Genomic DNA, 22,354 nt, shown 5'->3' on the forward strand with positions numbered 1-22,354 from the left:
AGAGACATCTAAAATTAAAGACATCTAAAGATAGGGAACTGAGATGCAAATCAGAAACACAGGACATAGAATTTGAGTACACTTGTCTTAATTTTCTGGTAAATTTCTATCAATGAAAAAATAAGTAATCATTCAAAAGTTGCAATTTGGTTTCAAAATTTTTTGCTTCTCAAAAATGAAAGTTTGGATTAACTTCTTCTTTACTGTATAAATCTCAGGAATTGCTATGTCTCCCTATTACAATTCTACACAAAGCACATCACCAATTTAAGTGGGAACTTGTGGTAAACTAATGGGTAAACTAATGTTTACCACACATAAAAAGTTGAAAACACACAGTTTAGATGATAAAAGCACTAGAAAACAGATTAACATCAAGTAGAAAATTAATTTTGAAGACAATGGTCATAAGATGTTTATGTTTTAAAAGGTATTTACCATAGGTATCATATGGATCCACATTAGGGCTAGGCATGTTCCACCACTGGATGGTTGCATCAACACCACCACTGAAACACTGTTCTCCATTGGAACTAATTGCCAATGACAACACAGGTCCACTATTGGGAGACAAAGAAAAAGAAGCTGATTGATACTGCCTACAGGATAGAAGTAAAAATTTGGCTACTGACTTTCAAAAAACATTTGGATTGTATTAAGCAGTTAAAAATCCCATAAACTCCAAAGAAACAATACTATTAAAACATTTTAAGTCTCAACAAGTGATATCAATCTCTATTAAAAGAATCATAACAAATTAACTAAAACTATGCAAATTGAAGCAACTCAAAAGACCACCACCTTATTTCTCAGAATTAAGTACACCTACAAATGGTGGGTTTTTACAGTGTATCTATGCCAATCTAACAGCTAGCTGTGCTGAAATCAGTGGCTGTAGTTGCCTCCCTGGCAACTATTTTCTCAGCCTACATTTAGAAATGGATAGTAACCTACATCCTGGAAAACTGTTCAGAGAAATGATCCTAGAAATTGTACCTTTTGGCCAAGGTTAAACTTCCACTGTTTAAGTTCTTGAACCTGTTTGCTGTGATACCAGATAAGCACAAGTGGTAGCCCAAAGGAAGAACCAGGTCTACTCTTTTGGACACACTACTAACACAGATTTAACTGTGCTGTAAAACCATATCCCCAAAATTAGACACCTGGGTCATTTGACAGGCCATGCTCATGATATAAATAAGAGCAGATAAGCAAACTAGAATTATATCTTTGAAAATGTTGACAAGGAAGACTATTGGCTGAATCCATCCATGTATTCAGCAAAGTGAAGAATGAAGATAGGTTGAAAGGTAATGTTGCTTAATGCTTGCTTGAGAGGAAAAATAGTAAAATTACTTTGTTATGTCACACTAGAGCCACAGGGGTAGGCATTAGTTCTGTATTAAAACTTCCCCAAACCTTACCTTTTGGTATTCACTAACAAATATCCAAATAATAGCCCAAATTTGGACAGAGAAAGAGATCTGAAGGAGAAAACTAGTCAGTGACCCCACAAGAACATATTTCAACATGAGGACAAATTAGTCTCCCAATCCTGGGGCAGAGTGTTTTACACTTTAGTTAATAAACACAAAAGTACACATTACATTCTACCACACAGCATAAGGGAAGGAGGAGGGTGAGACAATAGAATGTGTTGATTTCCTAATAAACCCACAAATTTATTTCCTTTTGTTGTTGTTGAGGCCAGCATAAGAAGTGTTACCTACTTCCGTGCTTATGGAAACTCTTGTGAAGCTTACCTGCTAACTGGGTTGGAGACTGGATCTTTACTTATAAAAGCAAAGTACATTCAAACTACTCTGGCTATCAACTGTGTATTTTTGTCTTGCCTTCTTATTGAAAGAAAGCAGAATTCATAATTAGCAAGTGAAACTCAGGCAGTAACAAAACAGTTAACACAAGCTGAAAAAAATCACTGAGACTCAGACCTGTATCTGAAGGTACTAAGCAAGACTAGTAACATCTACATTACTTATCTTTACCATATATTATATATAAAAAATCCACAGTCCAAGACATGTCTCAGGTGATTTCATTATCACCATCTACAATTTCTCCCTTCCACTGCAACTAATCACATTTGCCACTTTCTGTTCTTCTTGTGTTATCATGGACAGTGCAATTAATGACAGGGACTCAGTATTAACCTGTTTTACCAAGGATAATGCAACTTGTCTACACAAGGTAAAAACAGAATAGATTTGTGGCTATTACACTGATGTTTCTTAAGAATACATGAGATAATGACAATATATTTATCAACCACGAATGATGTCAAACACTTACATGTGGGCCCTAAACGTGTAGATGGGTTCTACATCTAAAGAGGCACTCCTGAAAGAGAAAGAAAAAAGTTATTATATTACGTGAAGCGTCTACTGAAAAACTCTGAAAATGTGAGTGTTTAATTAATTTCAAAGGTACTTAAAACACAATTGATGTTTTATAAAAACCCATATACTTGCTTTTTGGCAGGAACTGTTTTCTGCAAATTCCAAAGTTTTAGAGTATGGTCCTCAGAGGCTGTAACCAGCACAGGCTCTACAGGATGAAAAGCTAATGCTCGTACTCCATCAAAATGACTGCGTAGCGTATACTTAGGGTTCCATGTCTTTCGGAAGGCATCTTTATTAGCTGGCAACTTAAAAGAAGAAGAGGAAAGGAGTAATTTTATCTTGGATTTAAAAATACGTAATATATACATCCCCCTGTGTTTTAGGAAAACACGCTATGCTTGATTCAGCTAATACATGTTCACTCTTAAGTTTACATTTATCTATTGATTAGTCTACATGCATACCTACAATCCCTGTCTAGCATGCAAGGTAGTCTGCAAATCTTTCTATTGTAATGGTTTCCATTATCCCAGACTGGAATGGAATATAATGTTAAATACACAGACAAGAAGCCTTGATTTTCAAAAACTGGTTTTAATGCATGATACTTTAATTCTTCTACCTTGAAGAAAGAGAAATTGTCATTGCTTATCATGTTGTCTCCACCCCAGGAAGAGATTACAGCTGTCAAAAGCTCATTTATCACTTAAACACAATAAAAACAAATTTCAGGTGCTTAGTGAGTGCTTCTTCTCAGAGGAGTGACTGGGATTGACAGGAAACATATATAATTCCTTAATACTTCTACAGGCGAAGGTATGTACACAGAAATAGGTAACTGAAATTTCAAGACACATTTGTCATGATTTTAAATGTAACATTACATACAAATATTTTTTGACGTTTTTAATGAATTTTAAATATATTTGTGAGACAATAATTTGGCTGCTTTATGAAGCAATATATGCAAACTCTACATTTATATATGTTGTGAACATCCAATTCATATTCTTAACCTACAGACTGTTAGGTTAAAATACAATAATTACAGCTGCTTAATATTAATTATAGGTAACTCAGAAGAGTTACCAGAAAACCTCAGGCCTTTCTAGTACTTTGAATACAATTTAAATCTATGCAGAGCAGACCCTTAAAAGACTACATCCCATTCTAAGCCTCCATCACAAACTCTTTCCCTAAAGGGAGTTTAGAAAACTGACTTTAATTAGATAACCAAAATTAACAAACTAAGAATGAATGGAAGCTAATCCTATCCTCTGCCTTACTATCTATTCACTATGTAACTGTTAAAGCATGTTTCTCAACTGCAGGTCTGAATATCTTAACATCCCAAGTTAATAAGAGACTAAAATCTCCTATAGTTAATAAAATCTTAGTACCTTATATCTGTCAAGACTGAAAATAAAAACCAGAGAATAATTTAACATATACTGTAATAAGTATTCTTGGACCAAATCTATAATGAGGACTGAATTACCACTACTCACTCAAACTAAATTCAGTTTATCCAATCAAAACAAACAGGTTCAGACCATAACATTTACTGTTATGAGTTACAGATGTGCAGACATTTGCTTTTCCCTTATATTAATGTAAATTTTTGTCCCAAGTGCAAACTTTACCAAATTCAGATCAAGCCACAGAAACTTGTTATACCAGACATGCAACCTGAATTTTTAGGGGTTTTTTAGTACCGATCAAGAAATACATATAACAAAAAAGCATTTGGTTTGCAATCCTCCTACTTCAGATTACACTGAATACTGCAATATTTTTACTGAGATTTAAGTTATTTAGCACTACACTGCATATTATACACAAGCTTTATAAAAAGAATAATTTTTTGTTTCAGGAAGCAGAGCAGAGTGGAATTCTGGAGTTCTGCATTAAACTTAATAGATTTCAGACCAAACTATGTATTTATTTGCCTCCCCGAATGGGTAAGAGAAGCGGGGGGAAATAAAGAAAAAATGGTACTTTTCTAGAAAATAGGAGTCTCTTGGTGATTTTAATCCTCATTACATAAGGTATTCACCCACCTCGCTAACTCATGTTGTCTCATGTAATTGTAGTGATCTGGGGCTTAGAGAAACAAATGTCAAAAATTTGAAATAGCAATGCTTAATTTTAGCACATGATATTATGTCCCAGACTATGCAGAAGACTTCAAATTCTTTGGATGCAATGTGCACCCATGTCACAATAATTTCTGTTACAGTTGTGATGAAGAGTCATTCAAGAAAACCAGGACTGAATATGGTGGTCCTTATTTTTCAAAAGAGGAAGAGAGTTCATTAAATTTGTTGTTGTTGCTGTTAAACGGCCTGTTGCAATGGTAATTTCATTTTCAGCAGTACAGAGGAATCTTCTAAAATGCAAGGTACAGAATTTACACAAGTTATGAGAAATAAGGTACATTTCCCATTTTAAGTATAGCTTTAAAGCCTTCATGTTTTTAAAACAAACTGAAAATCTCAATTCTTTTAGAACACACCATGTACATCTTACTAGAAATCTAGTTATAAATAAACCAATTTTTTATTTTTTAATTCTTTTCCCCCATTCATGTTTCTAATGAACCTTGACATCCTTACTGCAAGAGATCAACTGACACATCTTTAAAGAGATCCTTGCAATCTCTAGGAAAAAAAAGCTAACCCGTAGTATATTTAAAAAAAAACCAAACCCCAAACAAAAAACCCAACCCCACCTCAGAAAAACACAGTCAAGGACTTGGAAAAGGGATTTGATGATTACAAAAGATAAATGTGAGATACAAAATGGGCCAGAGGTATAATGGAAAAGAAGTAAAATGTGACACTGTATGTCAATGTTCTAAAGTGTGACACTTCAAGGTGTGATTGTGCTGCAAATCCACAGTTACGAGGAAACAATTTTAGAAATCAATAACTATCAAGGAATTTTCAACCTGAGAAAGAACTAATAATACCTGAATTTCAGTCTCTTTCAGATCCAAGACAGGACAAAGTCTTCTTAAATACAAATATAAAAAAAAATTCTTGCCATCTGTCTTATTTGATACTTTATGTTTGTCTTTTCTGACACATGAAGTCAGAAGCCACCATGTATTTTTCACCTATGCTTTGAAAGACAGAAGATAACCTAAGAGTACTGGGAAAGGAGGACTGGACAGGAAGCAGGGAAATCAAGTGACAATTTTGGTCAATCACATCTCATTTCTATTTGGTGAATGGTCCAGTAAGAAAACAAACCCCTACTTCTATCTTTTGTCTCCTTTATATGCCAAGTATTAAACCATGAAATAGCCTCTTTCCACACACCTCCCAAACCAAGCTGAAATTAAAGAGTCTCTATTGTAGAGTCTCTGAGAAAATTTTGAAAATTCAACTACACTGAAGCAGTAAGATCAACTTCTTCTACAGGATCACTAAAACCTTCAAACTTCCAACTAATTCTGCTGCAAATTCCTTATTAGTTCAGGCAGTATTTCATACTTGTGTATTTATCACTTGTTCTCTGCTTTAAGTTTCCCCAGAGCAAAAGCAACTTCAAATTCTATTATGCATCACACTTTGCACCATAGAAACTGTACTTGTCACAAGTATCACAGATTCTCATGTAACAGTTTGATCAGTTGATGTCAATTATATTATTTATGGTAATGCTTCCTGAGTTTAGTCTTGGCTCACCTGTATATATTCCTCCATCTCAGAACAAGGAAAATGGTGATACACTGTTTCATAAAGAAGTTACAGTTGACAAGAGACAGTAATATACTGCAAAGCTGCAATTTGCAGTCAAGCACGATGTTTTCCTCAAAACCAACACTGCTTCTGAAAGTCTCTCACAGCCATCCTCTACAGACCAACTTCCCCTACACTGCTAGGATTCTTGAAGGAGACGTCACAGATTTCTTCTTTTACATAAAAGACATTCTTGCAATCGCTTTAGCATAGAAAGAAGTATGGCATATATTTGCCATTATGGCATCAGAACATATTAATGATTGCATTCTTTTGATCTAAGATACTTCCAGCTCAGTGTTGGTCTCTGACAATAGCTAAAACCAACTAAAAACGTGGAAGAGAAAGTACAAAAACAGTGATGCTTCTCACTGTTCTTCCACACTGCTATCACACTTCAGCCCAGGAACTTGTTACCTCTAATTACTTGTTCCCAGTAATTCTCAACAGAGAGCTAATTGGAGAACAACGGGAAATAATGACCTATAATAGAGATATAAAGTATTCTGCTAATAAAGGAGTTGTACAGATACTGAAATTTATGCTATTAATTGCAATTGACAATCATTTTCATGACACTAAAAACAGCCAACCAAGAATGGAGCCAGGCAAAACACAGTATTACAGACCAACATGAAGGCTGGCCATACTAATTAGTCCATGCATTAATTTTCCAGCATACAGGCTGACTTGGGATTTTGGTGGCCAGAAGGAGAAAGTAGGCTGCTTAACAAATATTGCAGATTTTTAAAAGAAAAAAGTATCATAAAAATTCTGTGGTTACAAACATGTGCCTTAAGAGCCAAATGTTGTCACGCTACCTTCATATATTTAATGAAGTTGGTAAGTGTGACCCAGCAGACCTTGACATTCCAAAGTTCTGAACTTGGGAATAGGACATATATAAAATTCAGTGCAACTACAATTTTTGACCTAATCTCACAATTGCAGCTGCCTCACTACTGAAAGTACACCATTTAGATTTAGATGCCTCATATTTAGTGTCAGTAAATTAGGAAAAACACTTAAGGAAAATATACCAATCAACTGCCAAGTTCATAAGCATGATTTGAGATTCTAACCTGCTTAAAAAGAAATGGTTTTATTTTTTCAAGTTAGCATTAAAACACTTTTCTTAATTCCTTGATAAACCTAGAGACAGAAGCATTTTAGAAGTTAGAACCAAGTAAATAAAGCACTGTGCAAAACAAGCTCCCAAACTATTCAACTTCGTACTTTCCAGGGGAATTTACTACTGGTTAGGAGTAGTAGTTAGGAACATCCAGTTCTGGATATTTCAAGTTTAAGCTGCCTTTAAAGCATTTAGAATTGATGCTTTTGAACTTTTGTTTCTTTGAATGTCACTTGCTTATAGATTTCACTGAAACTTTAAAAAAAAAAGTGATAATTTTCTAAACAATTATACATGATCCTCAAGTCAGACATATTTTAGAAGTGATTACACAACAGGTTTAGCTGAACAGAAGGCAAAATACTGAGAAAGTTAAGATGCAAAGACCTGATATTATGTGATTTCCTGGAAGTGTTATGTCATGTGAAATGAAACAGAACCTGAAAACTATTCTCTACTGTGAACAGGATGATATATTACACAATTTTACAAAGGACTCAAAATATTTTAAAAAGGTCTTTCATTTATTTTTATACAGTCCAGAAATAGGATGGATAATTAACATTTTCATTTCTTTTTCAGGAAATCCAACTATGTAATGTAACACCCTGCAATAATGGAGAAACCTAAGTATTAGCTCTTACTTCATTACAGTAATTACTAATGCTACCCATTTTAAATACCAAAGGACAACTATGATTAAAAAATAGGTGTGTAGTCACACACAAATATTTTCAGACCCTGTAAAAAGTATAAACAATTTATTTCTTCACTTTGCAGATTCTCAGATGTTAATAAAATTCTTAGTAATGGTTTCCAGTATAAACATCATCTATCTAACTTCAAAAGTTAGAGAAACAGAGAGGTACCTTACCAACCATAACTTAAGAAACCCCAACTCTCCACTCCCAACCAAAAAAAGGAAATCCCAATACAACACAACCAACAAGCCAATATCACAAGACATATTAAGTACAATACCACATGCAAAACTTACCTGAACACTTCCCTAACCAGCCATTCAATGTTACTAACCAATGAAAAATTCATGTAACATTATTAGTAGAAGCTTAATGAACACAGTCAAAGGAATGTTAGAATACTCTGGACTATAATAAAAGCATCCCATAAAAGTACCCCATAAAAGCTTACATCTGAAATATACTTCTATATATAGTCTATGTTGTTAACACTACATAATCACAAAAGGGACAACAAAGAAATAACTTAATATCAATATTATGTTTTATGCTATGTCTTCTCAATACTCCATTTCAGTGTATAATTGCCATTTTTGTTCAAATTCATGTTAAGACATCGACATGTATTTTATGTCATAACATACTCTCCCAGTGACAAAATCTGAATTAAATTATTTACACAGGAAAAACCATGTCATCTCACTTAATTCCGGTTTACCCAAATTACTTAGCTCATTCACAAGGTGCTCTGCCCTCCCTCCCAAGGAGTAGCTTTTGCTAATGAAACCTCTGTTCTCTGCAACTGTAATGTTCAGGATGGAGGAGAGGGGACCCAACTATTATTGATTAAACTGTATAAAGAATTTTAAAATAAAATTGCACTTACATCATAACTATAGTCTGCATCATTTGTTACTGTCAAGTCTGCAAGGTCTCCAAGGCCCAGTACACTTAACAACACATCATCAGAACCCATAATAAATGACTTGCCTCCTCCAGGTGGAAACGTTATTGGTTCAGCTACAAAGAACAAAACAGTTTCTTTAAGTCTCAATGTAATAATTCAAACTGATGAAAAGCTGCATTATTCATCACTTAACAGTAAAGCAGAGTTTAAAACTGAACTTGTATGTACTACACACGGCCCCAACTAAAAAAAAAAGCATGAAGACACGCACACATGTGCAAACACACACACATATTACATACACAATTCTGATGTCATGCTTTGTCATTTGATTTCAACTTACTTTACAGAGGTGTTCAATACTATTGACAAGTGACTTGACTGACGTTACTTTACATTGCAACATCAAATGTACATCCCAGGTCTCCAAATTCTCAGCTAAGTATTTTGTTCATTATGTGCTTTCTGCCTTCTATCCACTTGCAAATAAGTCTCTGTGCTTTATACTAGTCAAATATCTCTACTTCCATATTTAAGTATTTTTTATCTCTTGGGCGAAAGACTCCTGCAAAACATCTCTTCTACTTTGAGTTTTTTCAGATGACTGAAAAAAATGAAAACATCTTTTCTTCATTCATTTCATCTCTCAGAATCCAAAATCATACAGAGAAACTAATTTGAAGTACACTCAACTGTTACTTATCTTGGTTAGCTAAGCCTTCCCCAAATTAAAATTTAACAATTCTGTTACTTATAATTTAGAATAAATAAAAGTTATATATAACCAGTTATTATAAATTCACATCTGAATAATAAAGTTTCAAATATTCACCCATATTCTTTACACTCCTCAACAATTCCGTAAATCTCTGTCTACCCACAAACATCAATTTAGCAGTAAGGAATAGGAATGAAGGTTTAAACATTGTAATGCTTCAGCATAACTCAGAAGTTGTTTTTACTTCTCAGTATTCCTTTCCATGCAGAAATTGCAATACTTGTTAAATAAAGTATGTAAAATTAAGCTATGTGTGAGCTAAGTACAAGCATCTGCAAATGATATTTGACATCTTGAAACATTAAACTTGGTTGACTTTTGAATTTTACTGATCTGGCAGGGAGAGTCACAGTCTCACTTTAACACCACTCCTTGTTTCTACTCCTCTCAGAAATCCCTTGTAACTCAGAGAACATAAAGCTTCCAGATGTGAAAAACATCCATATCCTGTTTCTTTGTCTTGTAAAAGTAGTTCCAAACAAGAGGACTAATAATCAACATATTGCTGTTTCGAACATGCATCTTCACCATTTCATATTGCCACTCTCTGAACAGTACCCTAGTTCTGTTCCACTCGCACTGCAGAAAAGTAACTAAGACCAGGTGTAAAGTCACAGATGCCTGGCATCCTTGTTATGGCTACACAAAGAGGAGCCAGTCCAGCTAGATCAAAAAATTCACTTCTCAAGAATAAAACAAGTTCTAATGCTTGAGAGCTACTGTATTGCTAAGAAGTAACCTTATTACCAACAGCCAACATAACTGGATGTGAGAATCTAACAATCTATGCAAGAATAAAGATTGCTGTTCCTACACTTACATAAAAAGAGAGGAGAGTACTCCAACTATGCACAGTCACTTCTTTTTAAAACATGCACAGTCCATACAGAGGTCTTAACTCATAAGAATGCTACATTACATCAACAGCCCAAAGTGGCTTACCATGCCCTTATATGAATAAACTTTTCGTTTGCATTAATATTTTACTAAAACTCTCAATTTGACAGTCTATTGCAAACCATTCATATTTCATAAAATGTTGTATTCCTACAAAGCACCTATTTACCTTACTGTTACTCCTATTCAATCTTCAGGACAGGCCCACAAGGTTTAGGTAAGTTCCATAACTTGTCATACTAATTCTTTGTGAAATATATGTTATCAGACCTTAACAGATCAGCTTTTTTATGCTTTATGCTAAAAATTATATTATAAAGTTTATATTATAAATTCAGCAAGTTTTATTCTCATGATGTGAATATCTACTTAAAGCTTCAAAATTAATGCTATCCAAAATTTAGAAGAATATTTCTCAATACTAAAGTTTTCAATATGAATTTATCATACGTTGTGTAATTTAATTTATTTAATTATTTTTAATTATGTTATTTTATATTATTTTTATTTAATTATGATTTAAATTATTTAAATTATTATTTTAAAATAAAGCATATTTGAGAAGTTTAAAAATGGTTGCAAGATGCTTTTGTAAAAAAGAAAAGGCAGAATAGTAGCACAATGAATGATGCATGATATAGTTACTAAAAATAAAGATGCACATCTCTGCATATCAAAAACAATGCATCAATAGATATATGCAAATGAGAGTTAAGAAATTACTTTTTAGTGCTTTTCATTTTTAAAAAAATATCCAAGTACAAACAGTACAATATTATCCTCATAGCATAATATATATGTTTAACTGAGTTTGCAATCAATAAATATAAAGTAAAAATGTGATACTACAAGTTTCTTTGTAGGTGAAATAAATATTGAATAAATATTGAAATATTAAAATATAAAATGGTAATAATAAATATTTGCTCGGCCAATCCTAACCAGCACTTCTTACCTTTAAGTTCTTGACGTCATATACAATTAAATAAAAATCAAGCAGCAATATTTGTACAAAGTGAAACTGCTTTAATCTCTAATCAGATATATTTATTCATATAGGCTGCTGTTGTCTGTTAGATGACAGCAACATCTTAATCTTGTTTTCCACAAATTTAATATGTGGTACACCAAAAGCAGCTGTTAATACCCAAGCAATTAGCTGTTAATGCTTTATTCTGTCAATCTGTAGATTGACACCTCCACAATCTATAGATACTAAAAAGGAAAACAACCAGTGTAGAGAGCAATTCTCTGTAGAATACACTGGATGGTGAATCATGCTGCAGTTGAATCTCTTTCGGAAAGTCATGCCATATGTGGAAATGGAAACCCCACTTTCTCATGACCAAAACTATTAAGTCCAATTACAGCATAACAATTTCCTCATCATATTCAACCAGGCACTTGAGAGTGGGAAAAAAAACCAGCCCCCCCCCCCCCCTTTAGAGGCATAAAAGATACGTTCCCTGCCAGTCAGATTCAGTTCCTCCCTGAAACCCCCTCAAGAAAAAAAAAAAAGTAAGTTCAATAACACTTTCTCCTCTAGATGAAAACAAAATTATCAACCACTACCTCAGAACTGTAATATTTCAAAGTGTAACATCAACCTTTCACACACTCACAAGAAAATTATGGCTTTGTAACATTCATCAAGCATAGGCTAGTGTGTCCCAGGAAAAAAACCTAAAGTTATCTGCAAAAACTTAGCTTTTAAAACGCAGCTGAATAAATGACTAAAATCTGCATTTGTACCACACGGTGCAAAAAAATCTGCATTTTATGATAATGGACTATTTGGCTTTGTGACACACCTAGAAGGAATTCAAATACAACACTGTTCATTTGCAGCTTTGCACCATATGGTAAAAACAAAAACTCAAAAAGCCACATAGTATTCAGGATAGAAACAGCAAAAGTTACACTCTAATACTCAAGTTTAAAAACTATGCAGAACCCACAATTACCAGATAAGATGACAGAGATATTAATATTACTCCTCTTAATGAATAAAGGCCAAACTACACCGACAAGTTGAAAACAAATGGACACATTAAACAGCATGAAGATATCAACCTGAAAGCAATAACAACAGTTTATTTGAAAAGAGTGTAAACAATCTTTATTTGAAGGGCAGCACAGTGTTTGTGCTACGGGAACCAGGCAACACAAAACGGTCCCTAGCAAATTCAAATTTAGCATCTATTTCTTCAGAAAGATTGCTTTGTCCAATATTATTTTAGATCTAAAGTCTCTAACAGAGATAACAGCCCTATATGGCCTGCTCTTAACAATGAAGGTCCGTGTTCCTTTGCACAACGTGTATGGTCAAAGAAAAATAGCCCAAGACAGACTGAAGAAATTGTAACTGTAGGGTCACGTGCCTTTCATACCTTAACAAGGCGAACAGGCAACTTAGAGCAGGTAAACACTAAACCTAAATACAACCTAAATATATGTCTACACGTTTTAGCAAGTGGAACTTTCACCAGGAGGTTTTCCAATTGCACTCCACAGGTAAATTTGATACTGGTTCATCTTTAAGTTGTAAATAAAAACAAAGATGAAAAGGAAGGCAGTAAAGGAGACATTTGTAAAATAAGTTTGGGAGAGCAACAAAAAAACTTCCTTGCAACAGTTCTATTTTTCTGCTTGCCTGGTGACAGGCATTTGTGGGGCCAAGGGTGAAGAAAGAAAAGGAGAACCAACAGATTACAAGGATCAGTAGCAACACAAATTCCACTTCTGGTACAGGCGCTACTATGCCAGGGCTTATGGGTCAAAGATCATCCTAAAGGAGCCAAATCTGAATATGTCAGAGTATTATGAATAAATATGTTCTGAGGACAGAATTTACATAATGGTATTTTAATCTCAAAGTTAATGCAAGGAAAATCATTCCTTTAAAACAAAATACTTAAAGGCTGAATACAAGGTTTTTCACTTTTTAGATAAAAGCGTGCCACTAACTTCCGTTGTCTAAGATAATCCTGAAACAAAACAAATACTTTATAAAGAAATAAATAGTGCCTTTACAAACTTGTATATGTAGACCAAAAGAATTTTTAAAAAGAGAACATTAAACTTGAGGAAAAGAGACAAATTAGTCCTGTAACTTAAGCCACCACTTTTCACTTTAAAATCCAAACTGTGTATCCAATGTTAATACTCACCTTTTTTCCCCTAAATAAATACAACCTATTTGTGAAAGGTGTTGCTAATGGGGAAGGGGGGGGTGTCTGCAAACAGGAGTTTAATAGTGAATAGTTTCAGAACACACTGCTGTACATAAAGATATTTTAAAATACTTATGAAATAATGGTGAGTTACAATAAGCTACAGAAACTCAAGCCATATTCTCATAAAATCATTTGGGAAGAATTGCAAATAAAATAACGTGGCAATCTGCAATTTCATTAAGCTTTACAGAGGGGACAATAAATTACAGCGTGTGCTTTCTAAAAAAAAAAAAACTCCTGAAATATAATAAGTAGCTGAATTTTTTGTACCTTCCTCTGCTCTTGCACCTTCATGATCAGGCATTCTAGAAGAGGGTGACCTAGATTGATTAATGATTCCTGAAGGGATGTGGGGTATCTCATCATCGCCCAGATCAGCTATCATGTCGTGAAGTTTTGTCCTGTTGACTCCTGTAAATTAATGTCAGCAGCAAAGATTCATTTGATTGCTACCGCTTGACTTGACTGAAGTCTAAAAATCCATTAAACAAGAATAATTACTGATGGGACCTCCTTAAAATAAATAGTGCTTTGCTTTTGTTTATTAATATTTCGGAAATCAAAAGAAGGAGTTCATACATCAAATCTGAAAACTACATGCAAATAATTTTAATTCACTAAATCAAACAATACTCCTTTGTGTTCTGTAGATCTATTCTACAGTTTCCTGTAGGAAAGAGAAAAAAAATCATCTTACAGCCCTACTGAAGTCAAGCCAAATATTAAAAGAACATAAACTATTAAACAAAAAAACATATGAATTAAACATTTTCTAATAATATTACACAACTTTAACTATACTAAACAATTTAACACTGAAAAACAGAAGTGCAAATTAAAAATATGCTTAAAAATGAGGGTAAAAGTACAGACAATTCATAATGGGGGTGCAACGAACAATTAACTTTCCCTGCTTTTGAATGATATTTATATTGCATAAAGTGTTTATTAAACATGAGAGCAAGAATACTTCCACCACTGTATGAAATTGCAGATGTATATTACCCTTATTATAAAAGCATGCCCCTAGAAACAAAGCATGTTGAATTATATGTGCATTTAATTACGCAGACACTAGTAAATAGGAATAGTATAATTTAAAATATTTTTAAATTAATAAACTCATTCCTGCTTCCACCTTTACAGCTTCCACATCAAAAAGTCAAGCTTCAGTCATAAAGTGTATTTCAGTGAGAGAATCCACAATGATGAAAGAACTAACCAGCTTTTAACCAATGAAACAGCCTTTCCTGGGACTGCAAGAGAGATATTGTAAACCATTTAGTAAAGGAAGCATTAGGGAACAAGATCTTATACTCTGAGGTGAAACGTACCACTTTTATTAAAAAGGAAATGGAAACTAAAACAAAGCCTTTATTCTCAAAAAAGTAAAAGGTAAAGACTATAGCAACAGATGACTTATCAAAAGCATAACTGTTCATTCAACAGTTGAACACTAAAACACACTCTTTAAAAAAGTATCTGATCATTTCAGATCTTACTGGGTAAGTCAATGTGTTCAAAAATAAGTATCTAAAAAAACCTGAATTCTCTGAAGATAATGAAGAATTCCCTGCAGAGAGGGATGAAAACAAAAAATATTTCTTGAAGTAGAATCATAGCAAGTATACCACACATACCCTTGAAGGATGCCACATGACAATTCTCATTAATATTTGCAAAACATTTTCATTTTGTGAAGTAATACAACTTCACATACACTTTATATTTTTTGCGCTTCTGATATTTTTTCTTTCCTTTATGGAACACTCAGTATTCCAGTTAAATTTAAAAAGGCTACTACCCAGAAGCTGTTTGAGAATAAAAATGGCTTCCAAAAGTTTCCCTTCTGCAACAGATCACTTGAGTGGTTAAGTTTCATTCCACTCTTGTGTAGAAGTATATCTAGAAACCCATGATCTCACTTATTGAAGTGAGTGTAAAATAATAAAAATGAGGAATGCTTTTTTTGAACCAACTTTTTTCGAATAGCCTAGACTGATAGGATTTAATTTCAAAAGTACAATACTTAACTGCAGTCAGGAGGTAAGATCTCATACACAAAAGTCACTCTTAAAATGGACAGGTCTCTACCACACAGGCCACAAAGCTTGCTTTTGTCTTTATTCCAGATGGCCATCAGTGAGGTACCTCCATGACCAACAGTAGATATGTTCTTGTATAGAGAAATCAATAAATGACACGATAAAAGTAATGACTGGTACTCTAAGCTGTCTACTTTAATAAACCTTTGCTTTTCAGAATAAAAATCATTTGTCTTCTCCATGCTGATACACATGAACTGTTCAACACATTGATGGAAAATACCAAAAATAGCTTATAATATTACTCATATCCAAACTGAAAGTATCTTTTGGAGGTGCTTTCACACCAAACATATGAGCATGAGAAGTTTGTCTTAAAGCATACTCCGAAGTAACCAGAAGTTACGGGATGGACAGCCTTGCCTTTTAAAGTTTTCCAGTAAGTCTGAGCACTTCTTGTCCTTCATGCATAATCTCAGAACAGTCTTCAATCCATCATACAATACAGGGAGAAGCTTATAAGAGAGCAGATGCTGTTCTCACAGCTTCTGTGTATTTCATGTCGAAAAATGTCAGTATTCAGGATTGTGCCACCACTACAGAAGACAGCACAGATTTCTGCTTTCAAATAAGTGCAAGTGTACCTTCCTATAACTGGTGAAGTATTTTAAATGTTATGAAGAGATTTTTAAAGAAAAGAATGCTTTACAATACCATCTCAGTGTATTCTCCTTCAGAGATCAAAAGGGGAAATGGTAAGTGAGCATTCAGTGATGAAAAGTTATAGTATAAGAAACCTTAAGCAGATTTCTATTAGCTCTGAGATGTATCAGTTCAAGTCTGAATATAACATAGGGATCCTTAAAGGTGATGGTAATGAAGAGGTAAAATTCAGATCTATTTTCATGCCTATCAACTATTACACTGTATTTCCAGAAATCAAGGCTAGCAAAGTGAATGGGGTGGATACTGTTTAACAAACAGAACAATTACACTAAGGGAAAAGAGCAGGAAAGTAAAAAAAAAAGACAAGTTTCAAGAAAACTAAGGAAAAACAGTAAGAGTATTTTCACTTCAACAGTGATGTACACATACATTTTAAGATGTGAAAACTGTTTTTCAAATTGCTGAGAACACATTATGCTGACCTGATAGTACAAAACAAGATATACAACACCTGCACTATTATGCCCTGCAAATGTGACAGGCTATATCTGAAAAACAGTCATCCCAATTTACCTGCCAAAACTGATCTTATCAAACTTGGAACTCTTCAATAAACAGCTTTGCATTATTTTGCAGCTGATATTATGAAGGAAATTTAAGTGTGGAGTAGTGGATTTTTGTTGCTGTTTTGGTGGGGTTTACATAGACTGTTATAAAGATGTAGTATTCCCACATAACATGGCGACTGTCATGACAGGCACCCTCTTCCTTCCCACCAAAAAGAGAAACACAGATGCTGACAGAAGATGACCTAAATGAAGGTGTTCTACTTAATAGAAAATATATGAATTCAGACTAGAGAAGCGTCAAAATAGAATCAGATTTACTTCTGTTCACTTATTTGTGTCTACATCTGGACGAAAGTTTCCCTACCTGGGGTCAGGGCTATGATTACCCTGTCTAATTGCAGTCTAAATGTAGATTATGGCAGTTACCAGATGCATATCCCACAAAAGAAACCATTAGAATGTCTGGTCTATTATGCTGTAATATGTTTCAAAGTATTGCAAGGGATGACAGTTAATGCACATTCGTTGGACGTTTATGATGATACATATATACTACCATGCAGGTAAGTTCTGACAGTGCTCAAAATAAATTCTGGTAGCAGTCTGACAAAACACTGAAGAGCAAAGTAAGACATGAATTTTCAGAATGAAGTTCCCAAATGATCAGACATGAAAAGCAAGAATAAAGAAGGCCTTCAACATTATTTTCAGCCTCAGAATGTTAAAAAGCTGAGAAAACAAATCTATGAAGCAAACAGAATTGAAATAAATCTGCCCAACCTTGAATGTGTGTGGAGTTCGCTCATTCAATCAGCTCAGTGATTTAGAGGTAAGCTTTTAATTAGAAACTACTATCATGAACGTGACAAGCAAAGAATCTCTCAAACCACTGTGTGAAACTATGTGAGCTCAAGGTTTCCTGAAGGAGAATTTAAGCTTAAAACTCAAAACCCAAACAATGACTTTCATGACCCCACCGTGCTGTGACACACAGTTGATCTCCTACATATTCTCTTATGTGAGCAAAAGAAGACTTCAAAATTACTTTAGATGAAGAAAACTTTGTTATTTTGCAGCCACTGTGCTCCCAAAAGTCTAAAATGAGAAATTTAATATGAAAATTTCAAATAAAAGAAGTCCATTCTGGTGTGAAGTTTCTAACCCTACTTCATGCAAATTTGGTGTCAGCTGCTGATTTCCATGTTAAATGGTAATGCTCATTAGCATGCAGATTACTACTGTAAGCTCTAATCAAGATTAGGTAAAAATCTTTGCTTTGTCAAAGATTTTACGTTCCTGTGTGTGTGCAAGTCATGCAAAACTGCTGCAAAAATAACCAACATGCACCAACTGAAGTGTAATTGTTAGGTGTCACAAAGTAAATTCAAATCTTAATGATTACAGAATTCTTCATGAAGTGTTATATTTTAATTATCACTTAATTTAGTTCATACATATTCACACAATTTTTCAAATTGAGGAAAAGAATTTTTTTACTAGATATTGCCAGAAACTGTTAAAATACACTTTTAGAAGAAAAACACTGCAAGCATGGGAGCTTCTCTGAAGTGACATAGGATGCCATCCAGAGGGACCTGAACAAGCTCGAGAAGTGGATCCATGGGAATCTCATGAGCTTTAACAAGACCAAGTGCAAGGTGCTGCACCTGGGTTGGGGCAACCCCTGGTATCAATACAGGCTGGGAAATTAAGAGATTGAGAGCAGCCCTGCTGAGAAGGACTTGGTGGATGAGAGGCTGGACATGAGCCGGCAATGTGTACCTGCAGCCCAGGAAGACAATCATGTTCTGGGCTGCATCCAAAGCAGCTTGGCCAGCGGGGTGAGGGAGAGGATTCTGCCCCCTACTCCACTCTGGTGAGACCCCACCTGGAGTACTGTGTACAGTTCTGGGGTTCCCAGCACATGGACCTGCTGGAGTGAATCCACAGCAGGGCCACCAGAGTGATTAGAGGGATGGAGCCTCTCCTATGAGGAGAGGTTGGGAGAATTGGGATTGTTTAGCCTGGAAAAGAAAAGGCTTTAGGGTGGCCTAATTGCATCCTCTCAGTACCTGATGGAGAGAGGGACGTTTTAAAAGGGCATGTAGTGACAGGACAAGGGGGAATGGCTTCAAACTAAAAGAACGTAGGTTTAGATTAGATATTAGGAAGAAATTCTTTACTCTGAGGGTGGTGAGGCACTGGCACAGGTTGCTCAGAACCCCATGCAACCTGGCCTTGAACACTTCCAGGGATGGGGCATCCACACTTCTCTGAGCAACCTGTGCCAGTGCCTCACCATCCTCAGAGTAAAGAATTTCTTCCTAATATCTAATCTAAACTAGATTAGATTGGAACCAGATGATCTTTAAGGTCCCTTCCAACCCAAGCCATTCTATGATGACATAGATTTAATAATACTTTATCCACTAAGAACTTTGTGTAGTTCATAACATAATTTCTAAAAGCATTTTTACCAGGTTGTTCAACACTGAAATTTGGTTTAATTTACATAGTTAAAATAGGTCAGCTGGTCACAAAACTCTTACTGAGTAAAGAGTTGTCAACCAAAATGTGGCAAATGCACAGAAAATTGAAGGGCACCATAAAATAAAGATTATATCATTAAAAAGGCCATCAAAAAGTTCATATATACATTATAGACATTTTTTTATTCTCAATGCCTAGGACTGTAAAATAATTACAAGCCCATAAATAGCAATTACAGCTTGATTCAAGCTCATATTAAAAAAAGCAACAAAAGACTCGATCCCACCACCCCCAAAAAAGACCTCAATACCCATCCTTCCCAGAACAGTATCACTGTACTATACTTTAAGAAGCAGATAAAGCTTAAATCTTTCAGAAAACTTCTTAGAGTAGGAATATCCTCAAAACGCAAGTTGTTCACTGTTTTTACACTCACATTTCAAAGCATTTAGTTCTCTTCACCTATTTAATCTTGAATTTTTACATGTTTTCAACATTTCTCATTTAGGAAATGGCTGTCAAAGGTTTTGGCATATTCACATTCAGCAGGTAGAAAGTTAAAGTTGGTTGCCCCCATTACAGAAAATGATGTTTAATGAAAAAAAAAAACAACAAAAACAGAACTTGTGAGAAAAAATGTCTTCTATATAGATAGGCAAAAAAGTGTTGCATTACAAGATTCAGAATCTGCACTTACTCTTTACCCCTTTCTTCCCCTTTCGTTCCTTCTTGTACTGTTCCTTCAGTTTACTTATTAGTCCCTGGTCTACATCCCAAACCTCAGCAGTTGGGGACAGGTCATCTTTGTCTACATGCAGCATATTATTAAAAGAAAAAAAATCAGCAATTGGCAATGCAAGCTGTTGGTGATTTACTGTCATAGCTGTATAAGAGCACTAATAAAGTTATTAATAAATCTTTACTTTAAAGGTGCAGTCTCAGTTTTAAGTTTATAAAAGACTAAGTCTCATTTCATACAGTTTTCCAAGGCACTGTATATTATCAGTTACATATTTGAAAATTGTATGTTAATTTGTTACTAAGGAGCAAACAAATTAAGCTTCATAAGTAACTGTTTATGTTAAATACTTCAACATACACAACAATTCATTGGTGTTCAGAAACAATTACTGCATCTTTAGAAAGACAGTGTTAAGAAATTATTCAGCCAGTGTTGAATAAGCAAATAAAAATATTCATGCTATATCTCTCATGAAAATGCAAGCTTGAGTAAATCAGTGCCAGTTTATTCATGAAGACAGACCACCATGCATCCTTTCGCATTCATTCTACATGCACAAGAAAAAAACCTTGGTCCTATATTTAACCAGAGAAACAAGTCTATAAACACAGCTTTTTACATAAAGATGAAAAAAAGTAATTCACACAGGTGGACATCCTACTGCATTCCAGAAATTAAATCATAATTAACAGAAATACAACATTCCACAGTAGTTTCAGAAGACAAATCTTTTTCTGTTTGACAAACATTGCAGAATTAATTATTCTTTATTTTTCTAAACTATCCATCTCAAATATTTCTGGAAACTTAGAATTAGTAAAAAGATAAACCTGTTTCTAAGACAAGGCATACATAACACTTGCAGAAGCACTTCTGCTAGTAGACAACTAGGCAGCAAACTTGATTTATGTGCCGGTTTAGCTTTATGCCCACAAATTCTTTAGGCATAAAATAATAAAACTTAGTTCCTCAGTTCTCAACTTCCAATCATACCTACAATATGACTGTATCAATTTTTGAAGTTATACCCATTATAACCATAAAAGTGCACAAGAGGAATCATACACAGCAGAAACAAGGAAACATGCATTTAGGATGCAACACAGTAGGAGTTATTCCAAGTACATGTTTCATGACAAAACATGACAACGAAGGAGTGGACGGATACCCTAGGATACTGATGCATCTATCATCATTCAAATAGGACAAAGATAGGTCAATCTTGATCAAGGAGATCAATATAGAAATGGAAAGGGCAGTGAAAGCATGAAACCAGCAGCATAACGGCAGAGTCCCCTGAGCTGACCACAAAGAATTGTGGAGAGGAAAAAGGAACAATGACATCCTACACCAAACTGCAGCTGCAACTACCAAACTGCAAACATGAAGACCTTTATGATCTTTACAATCACTGGGCCAAAACACTGACAGAGAGGAATAGTGATTAGTCAGGAAACACAAGAGGCACAGAAAGATACGTCAGAGGATATGTTCAATCAAAAGAGGAAAAAAATCAGGGGAAAAAAAAAAAACACACCAAAACCCCTAAAACTCAATTAAAAGAAATTCAGTTAAAACCAAATTAAAATGAATTTAAAAAATCCAAAGCACCATTAATAAAATGAAAATAATCAGCTAGGTTGAAGTATTGCAGAGAAGGATTAGGGAATTCAATTGAACCAGAAGATGAACACATGGAACAGCAATGCAATGCTGTTGTAAAAAGTAATTTTGGTATATTTTAAAAGGTGCACTGTATTAAAGCAGGAGTAGCCCATATATTTCAGCACAGGTGATGACAAAACTGAAGTAATATAGTCTGTGTTCTACATTGGAGGTTTAGAAATGTCTGTAGAGTGCAAAACAAACGGGACATTAAATATCAAGACAAAGAATTTGAAGGAACTGTGGGCTCATTCAGTCAATAGAGAACAGGAAAAGCACAAGCCTACAAACAAATATCCAAAACCAACACTGTTGGCTGCTGAAATGCAGGTTGAAAATAGAAAACCAGATAAAATACTAATTCCTGTTATCTGAGGAGGCTGCAAAATGAATTTCAAACAAGATTTTTAGGAAAATTCA

General features: G+C 34.5%; 1 protein-coding gene across 3 annotated transcripts in view; it reads right to left on the reverse strand.

The window, feature by feature from the left end:
• STRN3 (striatin 3) overlaps positions 1-22,354 on the reverse strand; it is a 44,461-nt gene that overhangs the window by 9,727 nt on the left and 12,380 nt on the right. For all 3 annotated transcript variants that reach the window (XM_018082588.1, XM_018082589.1, XM_008925002.2), the window contains exons 7-12: positions 20,225-20,335; positions 14,028-14,168; positions 8,826-8,959; positions 2,490-2,665; positions 2,311-2,358; positions 439-560 (exon numbers count right to left, since the gene is read on the reverse strand). In XM_018082588.1, the coding sequence (XP_017938077.1) occupies positions 439-560; positions 2,311-2,358; positions 2,490-2,665; positions 8,826-8,959; positions 14,028-14,168; positions 20,225-20,335 (732 nt within the window). The remainder of the gene's footprint in view (positions 1-438; positions 561-2,310; positions 2,359-2,489; positions 2,666-8,825; positions 8,960-14,027; positions 14,169-20,224; positions 20,336-22,354) is intronic.

The sequence above is a fragment of the Manacus vitellinus genome, unplaced genomic scaffold (genome assembly GCF_001715985.3).
Source record: "Manacus vitellinus isolate BGI_N305 unplaced genomic scaffold, ASM171598v3 scaffold_6_pilon, whole genome shotgun sequence".
Taxonomy (NCBI): Eukaryota; Metazoa; Chordata; class Aves; order Passeriformes; family Pipridae; genus Manacus; species Manacus vitellinus.